Source organism: Pantherophis guttatus, chromosome 3 (assembly GCF_059756535.1).
Source record: "Pantherophis guttatus breed Tessera chromosome 3, ASM5975653v1, whole genome shotgun sequence".
Classification (NCBI taxonomy): Eukaryota; Metazoa; Chordata; class Lepidosauria; order Squamata; family Colubridae; genus Pantherophis; species Pantherophis guttatus.
In genome coordinates, this window is record NC_142065.1 from 91,137,369 (window position 1) to 91,150,979 (window position 13,611).

General features: G+C 37.4%; 1 protein-coding gene across 1 annotated transcript in view; it reads right to left on the reverse strand.

Moving 5' to 3' along the window:
• SLC25A24 (solute carrier family 25 member 24) overlaps positions 1–13,469 on the reverse strand; it is a 37,734-nt gene extending 24,265 nt beyond the window's left edge. The window contains exons 1-2 of the mRNA XM_034437393.3: positions 12,424–13,469; positions 2,306–2,432 (exon numbers count right to left, since the gene is read on the reverse strand). Of these exons, the coding sequence (XP_034293284.1) occupies positions 2,306–2,432; positions 12,424–12,606 (310 nt within the window). The 5' untranslated portion in view covers positions 12,607–13,469. The remainder of the gene's footprint in view (positions 1–2,305; positions 2,433–12,423) is intronic.
• Positions 13,470–13,611: the final 142 nt, after the last annotated feature.

Consider the following 13,611-nt stretch of genomic DNA (forward strand, 5'->3'; position numbering starts at 1 on the left):
CTCACTTCTTCAACGTGCATTTGTTTTGCCAGATATTTTAATAGCCGTGTAAGGTATGTTCCATTGAATGAAGTGATCATGAACCACTCACTAGATGACATTCATGGCTGAGCAGTAATTTAAATCCATATCTATGTTGGATGGGCTTTAAGTGTTTGTAATTCAACACATTTAGAGAGCATTAGATTGAAGAACTCAGATAAGATTCTACAACTTAATACATTATAAAAACATTTTCAAAAGAAATATATTCTGTATTTAAACCCTGAAGCATCACAAGTGCTTAAAACTGTTGGTCCCACAAACCATGTTATTGTGAAATTTAAGGCAAACCTGGCACAATGTATGGTTACATGTGGAACAGAAGGAAGATTTGAACAGCTTTTCAATTGGTGCTATTTATAACACGTCCCAAGCACAACAAATAATAGTGACTTTATTTCATTTATAAATGAAAAAAATTAATCTCCATTTTCTGGCCTTATTGTACTGCTTTTCCTCCAAGGATTTTAAATTTTAAATCAACACAGATGGCCCTCTCCCACCCCTATTTAGCCTTACAAATATACTCATGAATTCTTCTCATGTGAGGATTTCAGCCAGAATCTCTCCATTTCTAAGCTAATTTGAAATAAAAAACAACTAAAAAAGTAAGGAAAGGGGGAATCAGAATTTCTTTTCCCTGATGTTTATCAATTGAACAATACAAGTGATATGTGAGGGTGTGTGTTAAATCCCACTTTATAAACTCTGCCCCACTACATGCTGCTCAAATGCTAAAGAACAACTATAGCTTCCTTCACCAGCTGCTTCTAAACAATAGCACAGATGCTCTCATCAAAATAGAATAAATTTCTTCAGAAATATTCAGCACAGTATACAGCGTCCTACCCAATACTTAACAAATAGGGAGGACTTTCACAAAACCCTTCCTGGCTGTTAGTTCTGCTGTACAGTGAGCTGTGGTACCTTATTTTTTTTAGTATAAGATGCACCTTTTTCCCCCAAAACAGAGGGTGAAAATCTGGGTGTGTCTTATACTCCGAATGTAGCCCCGCCCAGCCTCTCAAAAGCCTCTGAAACGGAGCTTCAGAAAAAAAGCCTCAGAAACGAAGCTTCAGAAAAAAAAGCCTCCAAACAGAGCTTCAGAAAAAAAGCCTCAGAAACTAAGCTTCAGGAAAAAAAGCCTCCAAACAGACCTTCAGAAAAAAAGCCTCAGAAACAAAGCTTCAGAAAAGAAGCCTCCAAACAGAGGCAGAAAAAGAAAAGAAGGCAGAAAAAGCCTCTTTTTCGGAGGCTTTCAGAGGCAGAAAAAAAGTTTTTTCTGAAACAGAGTTTCAGAAGTTTCAGAGGCAGAAAAAAAAATCTGAAACAATGGTTTCAGAGGCTGAAAAAAAAGCAAGGCACAGAGCTCACAACCAATGAACCTGTTACTAAAATTCAGCTCTGGGAACAACTCATTGGGGGTATTCCGGGAGGCCGATCCACCCGCCAATCAGCTTTTTTCTTATTTTCCTCCCCAAAAACTAAGGTGTGTTTTATACTCAGGTGCATCTTATACTCCGAAAAATATAGTAAATCCTTGTTGTAGAAAATAGTTTTCAGTAATACTGGTCCTTCTTTCTACAACTTTCTACAACTGTAATGCTGCCAAGAATAATTCAGGACTATTGCTTGGGACAGAGTTCTTTTCAATTACAAATTCTGCTGCAACTTTAGGGTTAAGAATCTGGGTCCAATACATTAAAGCAAGCAAAGAAATCTGATGTTCTCCAGTTGATGCTGAACTTCCAGCATCCCTTATCATCCAGTAGCTACCCTGGGGCTACTGGAAGTTTAGCAATATCTGGTTCCTGTACTGCCATTAATCATTTTAGCACAGCAAACATAATATTGTAGGCTTTTTTATATACAATAGACCTCTATTGGTTTTGCATTACAAATCTAAGTCATTATTCCTTCAAAGCCTCATAGCTATAGCACTAACCTCATGATAGAAAACATCTTCAATTTTGAAGAGTTTGAGTGTTTTACTCTAAGCACTCATTTCTATATCAATAAATAATAACCTTAATTTGTATTATTTATTTTTCCTGGCACTTTAGAGGATTTAAAGACCTCTTTAGTGAGTTATATAACATTTTCCTTAATAAATGAGAAGATATTAATGAATACCTACATTTTTTGAAATTATTTAATATTGGACAAATACATTGTAAACTCATAGTGGCAATTCTTTATTATTTACTTGTATTTAAATTTGCACTCTTAATATGGACAACTAATGCAGCAAATTGTATCCTACCATCATTATTTTTGTCCAGACTTGTAAATGCAAGTTTCATTTTCTTCTCATGGTCTTTAAGATAACGTGTAAATTCTTCAAAGTCCAGTCTTCCATCCTGATTAGTGTCACCAGCCCTGAAAATTTTCTGTTAAGAAAAATATATAGAAGATACATTATTAACGTTGTGTACAATTTCAAGTGGGTTCTCACTTTAGAGTTATTTCTGTAGACTATCAGTAACTAAAAACATACAAAATATCCAGGAAAGGTGAAAGAATGAGAAACGAAACAAATATTTTAGCAAAACTATATTAGATGAAGACTACAATTTCTTATCATTGAAATGGTTAAAAGTTGTACGGTAGATTGTTTCCATTGCAGCCCACCAGGAATTAGATATAGATGTTAACGCTATAAAATATTCTGATTGCCAAATATTATCAAAGGATTTACTCTGATGTCACTTTTTTTCAGTAGATATGGTTTCAATGTAATTCCCATACACCAAGACATATGGGGATATTAAAACATAAATTGACATATTGAATTAGATCAAACATTTCTTTAGAATAGAACTGGAGACTTTATAGTCCTGCAAATGTTGTTCATGTGTGTCCCTTAAAATGTTGAGCTATTTAATGACAGAAATCAGACTCCAATAAAATCTGAAGAGCCATATTTCCTCTGCACTACATCCAGTTTTATTCTTTCCAACCGAGCAGGATGCTGAAAAGAAATTTATCTAAAGGGATTTAACACTGTCTGTCTGTTAGAAGGAGTTGGGCAGCTTCCCATAATGCTATCAACTCCTCCATTCTAAACCAATCTCCTAATCGCATGACCTAGAGTGGAGCGTATACAGCCCACCTGTGATTCTATTAGTCCTTCAAGGTAGTATAGGCAGGGAACCAAAACCATGAATACTAATATTACTTTTACTACAAAGTTACAGAAATACTGCAGAATCATGAATGTCTGAAAGCATGTTCTTTCCCTACCTTTACTTTCCAGAAAACTAGGGAGAGTCCCTTCTAATGCACCTTCTCTATGCTCATCCTTCTTGTGGACGCAGGTGTCTCTTCTCAAACCATTATCTAAGGTTCAACTCTTCTTCCTGTCTCCCAAGGTTATTCAGATAGCCCATTATATTTTCCAAATACATCGATGTACAAACATATTGAGATATAATATTTATTGAGGGGAAAGCATAAACACAGACACACATATGTACATAAACATATACAGAGAAGAATCCCATTACTTCATTTCACAGAAGAAAATGCACCTCCTAAGGTCACTGATGATAAAGAAAAGCAATCAATAACATTCTTTATGGTTTTTCTAACTTGTTATTTCCTAAAAATGGCCAGGTATATTCCTTTGGGAACACACAAGGAGAGTATGAGCACAATTAGATACAGATTAAATTAGATAATCTTTTTTACAGTGATGATCACTCAATTTCACAGGATTCCACTGTACAGTAAAGAAGTTGACCTTGATAGAGATATGTAAGCTCTGTTACTAAAGCAACGAGGGATGAAATACATCTTATGGACAGAAAATATGCAGAAGCAGTTCAGAAAGACACCTCCCTACTTCATAGGAGTATAAGAAGAAGAAAAAAGAAGGTACATCACAATCAGACTTGCAAGGTTCTGCTATTATAGTAATTCTCAGTAAAAGTGGTTTTATGGAATTGATTTCTTGATCTATCTGGTGAGGCTGATACTGCCTCTACTCAGATTTTGCTTTTTAAAGCCCTTCCATTACTTAGACTACATGAAGAACCATCTGCCTCTATTTATGTTTCACTATTCATGTTTCACCAGTGATCTTGGCTCAAGCGGAGGGCAGCCGTTTTATGACTGGGCAGCTGAGGGACACAATACGGGACCATGTAACAGAGATGAGTAGGACTTAGTGTTCTCAAGGTATTTAGAGAGCTTCTTATTTTTATACATCATGATATAACTTATCTTAAGATGCTTATCTTAAAGTTGCAAGAAACCATGCCATCATTTTTCAAGATTCATGATCCGAGGAGGATTGCCCACTCCTGATAAACAAGAAATGGGCTTCGTGTTCTTCAATGCTCCTCTCAAATTATTTCTTTTGGGAGGCTTGCAGAGTTGCTGTCATTTCAGCACCAGTAAGAGATGCTTTTATTGCTTCAAACCTAGTTTGGTTTTGCTTTTTCATGGTTTTGAAACATGCTTTTCATCTATTATTCAATCTTCCACAACCTAATGCCCTCCAAATTTTGGTGACTAACACTCCTAAAAGACTCAACCATTTGCCATGCTGGCTGAGAATTGGGACTTGGTCTAAATTTACTCGGAGATGAACAAGATGCATTTTTATGGGCTTTTGCTTTAATATTATCCATCAGTCAAGAAATTAATTTGAATGATGACATATATTTCCATAAAATAAATTAAATAGCTTCTCTGATTATCCTCTCATTCATTACTTAAGAGTTACACTCTCCTTGTATATATGTCTTCTATTTAACTATTTTGGCTAAGCCATTATTTTACATGCACTTAAATACATCAGGAACAACATCTTGGTGTAATATTTTCAAGATGTAGTCCTTCACAAGTATAATTCCAATAATATTTTGATGGATCTAGCTATGTTGAGGGATACAATATTTAACTGTGGTCTGTTATTTTTGCCCTGCAGCTTTCTATCTATCAGCAACACTGTCATTACATTTTTAGAGATGCGATAAGTAAGGAATTGTGTCTTCACATGCAAGACAAAAAAGCAGGCAAAAAGCAACACAAAGTTGAAGTGGCCTGTCTTAACAGCATCTGAACATTCTTCACCTCTGGCTATCTGGCACATTACCTCTCTTCAAAGCTTGCCAAACCAGCTTTGCCCAACCTGCTATTCTACAGATGAGGTGGAGAATATCTCCCCAATACCCAGCCAATATAGGTAGTCCTCCACATACAATCACAATTGAGCCCAAAATGTATGTTGCTAAATGAGAAATTTGTTCCATGAACTTTGCCACATTTTACAACCTTTCTTGCCACATCTGTTAAGTGAATCACTGCAGTTAAGTGAATCTTGCTTCCCCACTGACTTTACCTGTCAGAAGGTCACAAAAGGGGATTGCGTGACCCCAGGACAATGCAACCTTCATAAATATGAGTCACTTGCCAAGCATCTGAATTTTGATCATGTGTACCTTAAGGATGCTACAACGGTCGTAAATGTGAAAACGGTCATTAAATCCTTTTTTTCAGTGCTGTTGTAACTTTAAACAGTCACTAAATAAACTGTTCTAAGTCGAGGACTACCTGTTTCAGTTTATGATCCAATAGGTCCTGAGCCTGTCTGCAATATAAGCAGGCAATGGGAGCAGCTGGTACTTTAAAAAGGCAATGCCTACAAAACCTAATGAAAGTTCCAGCTTTTATTCTTAAAAGGGCAGGATAGATATTTATCAAAGTTTAGCCTTATGCAAAGCAGTATGTAAACGAACACCAACAAAAAACGCTTTTAAATTAAGTATCAAGGAATTCAAAATTTATCTGACAACAAGCTCAGATCCAAAAGATCTGAGACCTGTGAATATATTAGATTTATACAAAATGTCATAAATATTTTATTTATTTATTTATTTATTTAGGAATTTTATATTTCTGCCTATTCGCACATGGCAACTCAAGGCGGCTTACAACGACATAAAAACACAATATAAAAGAAATAAACTGAAAAATAATAAACTGAAAAATAATAAAATATAGTAGCATCTGTGTTTATTAATTAAAATGTTTCTGAACATTCGGCTTTGCTGCTACCAGGATGGTATTCTTAAATACAATTGAATTAAACTAAGTAATATATATAATAAAATATTAAGTATGCCAAGTGCAATGGCTTAAATAGCTCATCCATCATTACTGTAATGTTACTGTATCAGTAACATATAAAGGGTGTAACACATAAAACTAAACTTATTTAATATTATATAATGTAAACATCCTAAAATAGCATGCACTGAATTTCCGTCTTCAAAAATGTGACAGTTTACTTATGTCAAAGAATCAAACCCAGCTATTTTTTACTTACCTGATCAGTTCAAACAACAATGATAATTACCCTAATAAATGTTAATACTAATATTAATGGAATATGTGCCACTGATGTATTAGTTGCACTATATCTGGACTGCAAAAGTCTATCAAATCCTACATGGGAGCCAAATTTACAGTCTTCTGTATGTCTTTGCTCCCATCAAATAAATGTGCCAATTTCTGCTCCCGAAATAAGTATTCCATTCTATCCTATCTATTTTTCAAATAACTGTAATGAATGAAATACCAGAAGCAGTTTGAGATTGAAACAAACAAAACATTCATTAGTAAGTTACTGATTCAAATTCCATTATAATCAGTTGTGAATTCAAATTCTAGTTCAGCATGCTATCTAAATCACCACCACATTCATCTCGTTAACTGACCTGGAGGTCCTTTGCTATTCCTGATAGGGAAGCATTGCAAAATTCTGCTAGAAAATAATTCTTGCAACTTATCTATGTATGAACTGCAGAGATAGCTTGGTGAAGGATTGCAGAACACAACAGGTTTGGTTACATTACTACAGAAAGTTCAGAAAGATCAGATTGCTGTGGTTATCGAACATATTCTGGTTCATGCTAGTTCACATACCAACTCTACCAGAATATGTAAATAAGTATTCCATCATTTTATCATTGTCCTCTATCAGTGATGGCTAACCTTTTCCAGACCGAGTGCCCAGAGCAGCGCACGTTCACAGGAATGTGCATGCGTGCACCTGAACCCCCAAAATGCAATGTATGCATGGCCCCCATGTATGCGCCCTGCCCCTCCATGCATGCACACGTGCCCCCTGCATGCCCCCCCCACGCATGCGCGGCATAGACTCCAAGACCAGCTGGCCGGCGGGAGGCATGTGCGCATGTGCAGCAGAGCTGAACTGGGGCTACGGTTCACATGCCATCTCTGGCATGCCTGTCATAGGTTTGCCATCACCATCCTATATGGTTCTTTGAACTGCATTCTGTGGGTTTGATTAAACCATGCATATTGTATGAATCTGAGGCAGTTGTCATTTCCAGGTAGCACAAAAGCAGAAGATGGAACCACCCAGGTGATTTCAAATTCTGGTTCACGCTAAATGTACATAGTGATGGTTCATTTAGTCTATTTATATAGCAAGCTGCAACTCTGGGCAGCTACTGATGGATTAAAGTGAATGCCAAAACAATATACTGAACAATGTCATGACACAACTGAGGCCAACCCATAAACATTTCATATCAAGGCATTTCAGACTGACTCACACCCCAGCCCAGTGTCCTTGGGAAAAGTCCCTTCTTCAAAGCCAGTAGAATTAGGGCAATCCTAATCTCAGGGCATAAACTCTTCCATAGGACAGTAGCCGGGATAGAGAAGACATGCTTTCTAGGTCCCACCAAATGTCACTGTCATACAGATCCTTCTTGGATTTCTTGTTCTTTGATGACATGTTTAGCCTTAGAAAAACCACAGACAATATTTAAAGTGCCACATACAATGCTTTAAATCACATTAAGCAAATATTCTACTAACTTGTTCTTAATATCCAGGGACAACTGTATAAACAAACCATCAATGGTAAAAATAAACATATATTTGCTTCTTTGTTATATTTTTATTAGACATCACTTGGATTTATGCCTCAAGTGGCAAAATGCTCAGGTAGCACCATTACTGATTCTGTTATTTCTGTAAGTAGGCTACTAAAAATTATTAATTCATATTTTCTCCTGGAAACTTTCTAACACAAAATGTTCCTTTCTCATGTGTTTGTAATCTACTCAACCTATATACCACTTCATATATCTCATTGTTTTAGTGTACTTTAGATTAGACATGTAAGTATAAAGTACACATATCACAAAGAAGTTTCCAAACACATTCATCATGCCAATCTATTTATGAATCATCTTTCTTGATTCATTAAACTGTCTTTAGACTGAACTTTGTACTGAAGCTCATCATCGATTGAACAGATCTGTCGCTATGTAATGTGGTAAAACTCTTATAACAGGCATCTAGAAGACCTCATGAAACTGTTAAAGTTCACTTCATTCTTATGATTTCAGAAACAAGACCAAGAGCATTACGAAAGATGACAAGAACAGAAGAAAGAGGAAACAAGCAAAACTGATAAAATGTATTCTGCTCCAAAACAATAAACAATAAATCAACTCAAGAGCGTAATAAAATTGTACTGTATGTACATTTTTTCCTACAAGTTGCCAGGAGAAAAAGGGAAAGGAGATGGCTGGTGGAATATTTTTGACAGAGATTTATATTTCCTGCAATAGCTTAGGTTTAAAATATTATACCATGCTTCTTCGGTTTATAAAATAGCTTATAATGATAAAAATGTACAGGGAGCAATATAAATTGAAATATTTTAATTTTGTACTTTCTGCCCGAATCCATTTGGGATTATAAATAGATTATGATAGGCTGGTCTAATATAGGTATTCAATTTACAATCATTTATTTGGTAACTGTTCAAAGTAACAATGGCACTGAAAAATGTAATTTATGACCATTTCTTGCACTTACCACAGTTGCAATGTTCTCACAGAGTCAGAAAAGCAAAATTCGAGCACTTGGCAACCAGCATTTACTTATGACCGTTCCAGCATCCTGGTCAGCATTTGTGATCTTCCCAGGGGTTTACAACAAGCAAGCCAATGCAGAAAGTTGGAATCGCTTAATATGTGATTTGCTTAATAACCATGGCAAAAAGATATAAAACCAGGTGTGACTCACTTAACAACCGCATCCCTTAGCAACAGAACTCCTGGTTCCAATTGTGATCCTAAGTTGAGGACTACCTGTTCCCCAAGGGAACAGAAAATATATTGTAAGTGCTCTTTATATGTACTCCTCAGAACAAATTGAATTCTACTTACATATCGATGCTCCTCAGCTTCTACCCATTTGTTTAGTGACCATTCAAAGTTACAACAGCACTGATGTGTGACTTATGACCAGTTTTCACACTTACAACCATTGCAGCATCGCCGTGGTCATGCGATCAAAATTTGGGCACTTGGAAACTGGCATGTAATTATGACAGCTGCACTGTCCTGCAGTCATGTGATCACCATTTGTAACCTTCCCAGCCAACTTCCGACAAGCAAAGTCAATGGGGGAAGAGATTCACTGAACAACTGCAGTTCTTCACTTAACAATTTTGGCCAAAAAAAAGCTCATAAAATGAGGAAAAAGTCACTGAACAACTGCTTTGCTTAACAACAGAAATTTTGGGATCAAGTGTGGCCATAAGTTCAGAACTACCTATATACGCTTTTGGCACCAAATATGGGTGGATCTAGTTTTTTAAAAAACATGGTTCAAACCTGAAGTCCAACCGTCCATATCCAACCCATGCACTCTTTTATAGTTCAGGTTATGGAAACCCAAAAAACTGGGTTAATTGTATGAATTAGGGCCATGGGTGAAGGTACTATGCTAGGTTTAGTATAAGGAATCCAACTTGAGTAGATGTGATCTTGGAAATTCTGCTGTCGTCCTCTACAAAGATCTTATGTTGCCACCTCTATGTGGGGACCCTTTGCTATGTTCAGTTACAAGGTAAACCGGTTTCATGATCAAACCTGCTAAATTGCCCAGGTCTCAACATACAGCTGATCTTTCATCATAAATATTTTTATTTGACTAAAATATGTGTTATTTTTTTAAAAAAGAATCAGTCTCAAAGCAACTTCCTGGAAATCCTGTTCCTCATATTCCTATGCTCTTTGCACATTGTGATCAATCTAGCAGCCTTTTTTTTTTCATTTTGTCCTTCCTTTTTCTGAATAAATATCTTCTAACTGCATGTACCTCCTCTGTTGTTTCTAGTTTTCTCCTGGCATATTTCAAAGCATTTTCTTCCTCACAATTTTAAGTAATCAGAAATCTCTGATTTCTCTCCTTTCTATTCAGCAAACTGAACCCACATCAAAATGATTATGATTATGTCACAATGCAAACTTTGCCCTTACATGCTTGTGTCTTGACATCCAACAAAAGGGGAAGTTCCCTTTGTTTTAAGTGGATTTACAATTATGTAAACAATCATTTTTATGCAAGAATTCACTTTATGCGACAAAAATATTGTGTTATTTGGGCCACCATAGTCAATTTGCTTTAGAAATCTGAGAACCGGCCAAGACATCATCCCGCTAAAATTACTTGAACATTTTCACATCAAATATCATTTCTTCCTTCACTCAGACATTTACCATTGGGTCATGTAGCTGCTCTAGTTATATGTCCTGTCTCCATGCCAGAAATAGCTACTACTCTTACTAAGAGTTCAAAATCATCATCTTGTTCAAAACAAAAATATATAAAGTTGAATAAATTAGATTAAGCTATTGTAAAACCATCAGTCTTAGGACAAACTTTTAATGTCGGCAAATCTGTACAGCACAACACAGCAAAGAATAATAAAGTTCATGGTGCCACAACGTATTCTACCTCCTTCTCTGCCATGGTAACTGTGTATCTTAGAAATCCAGCTGTAGACAAGATTGAGAAAGACAGATAATGCTTTCACTGTACAGAGGACATGAAACAAGAAAAGAAAAACTGCTTGAGTAACATTTTGCTTAAGGCTCTACAAATGTACAGGTAGTCCTTGTATAGCCATTGTCTCATTTAGTGATCCTTTGCACATATGATGGTGATAAAAAAATAACCAATCCTCACATTTATAACATTTTCAGGTCTATAAAGCTGAAGTAAGATTGTAAACACAATTGCAGTTTCATGACCAAGCTGCCAGTGCAAATTGTGGTCACTAAGTGAGGATTACCTGTATGAGCCCGTTTGTCAATGTATTTGGGTTACATACCCTGCAACCCGTTTTCCACTAGTTCAGTGTCTTGCTTTATGCAAATTCACTTTATGTCATGTTTTCAGGGAATGTATTCTTAGCATGAAGTGAGGGAATTCCGTATGGAAGTCACAATTTTTGTGTCATGATGTACAAATCCATCCAATCTTCAGCTTATTCTTCTTTCTGGAATCCATCTATCATTGCTCAGCTATCACGTCTCTTTGGACAAAGTGATACTATTTCTTCCACGTTTGTGCAGATTGATACGTTTGGTACCAAACCCCAAAATGATAAATTGTATATAATGATAAATTGTCTATCATTTCTACCATAGCAGTTCCACAGTTGGCAACATAGCACTTAGTGCTTAGATGCTATGGCTAATCTTCAGTGTGTGGTTATTATATCTCATCTCTCATTTACTGTAAGGACACTGATCAAATAAAACTTTATTGAATTATAATCTATGAACAGATGGTACAGTTATGATAAGTTGCCTCCCTTTACAGCTATACTCCAAGAATAGATTGCATCGCCTATGGTAAATTGCTTCTTCTTAAAGAAACACATCTAGAAAACTCCTTCAAGAGCTATTCAGTTTGTCACAAATTCAGTATAATTGTTGAGGTTATCACACGAAGTCTACCATCAAATTTTTAAAATTTTTTAAAAAATTATAAATACTGGTTATTTTCTTTTTCTTGGCCATCTAAGCTTTCCTGTCATCCACCCACCCACTTTTCTTGCAGTTGTCTTATTTTTCCTGTTCCCTCTTTTTAAGAGTGAGGAACCATTCACATTTTACTTAACAAACCACAGGAACAAATCAGCTGTCCTCACAACCTGAATCAAATTCCCTGTGAATGGGAATTGCCTGTAACTTTTACAGCAAAGAGCCACCTGAGGGCATAAAATACTGTATAAGGAAATAAATCTAAAGGAAAAGCATGGCCACCCTCAATGAATAATACAACTCTTTTAAAATCTCCAGGTGGAATGAATGGGGACGAGTGGAAGGAAGGCTGGCCTCGTGCTCTTTTCTTATAGAAGCCAAAACTATTGTTTTTTTAAAAAAATCTTGTATTGAGATAAGTGAAGGTTTACAAACCAGCCTTCGGGTTTCCAAGACTCTCCTTAATGAGGGGTCCGAATTCGGAAATAAGAGTTACTCCCGTGCTTCTTTTCTCTCCTTCTCTTAAACAAGCCTTATGCCTTGCACCCACCTTCTCCGCGTCATCTCCCAGAGGGATGCCCAACTCCTTAAGGCCACTTTGTAGCTCAGCAATGTCCACTCGACCATCCTGGTTGCGATCTAGTTTCTTGAAGAGGTTTTCGTACCTCGACTTACTTTCGGGCGCTTCACAGGCGGCCTCCGGGAACACAAAACCTCCCAGAATACGGAGCATTGTGCAGTCTTAGGAAAGGGGGATCAATAAGCAGGAAGAGAGCCAAAATACGATCCACGCAAGGGCCGATCGTAAAAAAAAAAATCAATCTAAAGGCCCCGCGCTATAGCCAAGTTTTTTTTAAAAAAAAAAAAAAAAACACCGTTGGCTTTTTGCAGCTTTTGGGAGGAGCCATCCAACGTTTAACAAAGACGACGGGCGAGAGGCAACACCCCAAGAAGGAGCAGGAAGGGGAAGAGCTGGTTTCTCCTCACTGGATTCTCCGGGTTTGCTCACTCACGGCATAGGAGGGGCTTGGTTCCTTTGGCCTCCTCCCTACGTACATAAGGGAGCAGAGTTTGCAGGAAAGCAAATTGCGCAGTCGTGGGGTAGCCAACTTTAGCCAGGGAAGCCCGCTACAATCTTTTACTGTAGTATTTGCAACTGTAGACAAAAACAGGGCGCGCCACTTTGTGTGTCTCTCTCTCGAACCTGTGGCGCGATCGCGTAGAGGTAAATCCCAGGGGATCTCCGAGGCGAGATGCTTCAACGGTGGCATCTTAAAAGGGGCTCGCTATGGAGACGCGGGTCCAATTAGAGTCACGTGGAAACGATCGCTTTAAAACGAGCGCGGCTTCCAATTAGACAGAGCTTGCTTCGCCATAGTGCAAAAGGCTGAATCTTTTTTGACGTTTGGCTTCCGCTGAGTTTTGAGGTCTGGGATTTGGAACATTTGCGCGTTTTTTAGGATGTCTAAGATGACGTTGGCTGGATCGCTGTATAATGTATTTATGAGCCTTCCTCGTCCCCGCATTTGTTGGATTGCGACCGAGCTTGCTGATCGAGGATAACAGAAGCTGCCCAGGTATCCGCAGGGCAGGGTCAAACAAGGCAAGATAGTGACCGCGGCGGGCCGAACGAAGCTCCGCCTGTTGTTTGTCTCTTTTTTTGGCCATACCCTGCGGACACTATTGCGTAGCCCAGAACATCTGGAGATCCGAGATTAAGAAAGGCTGCGTGGCAGGC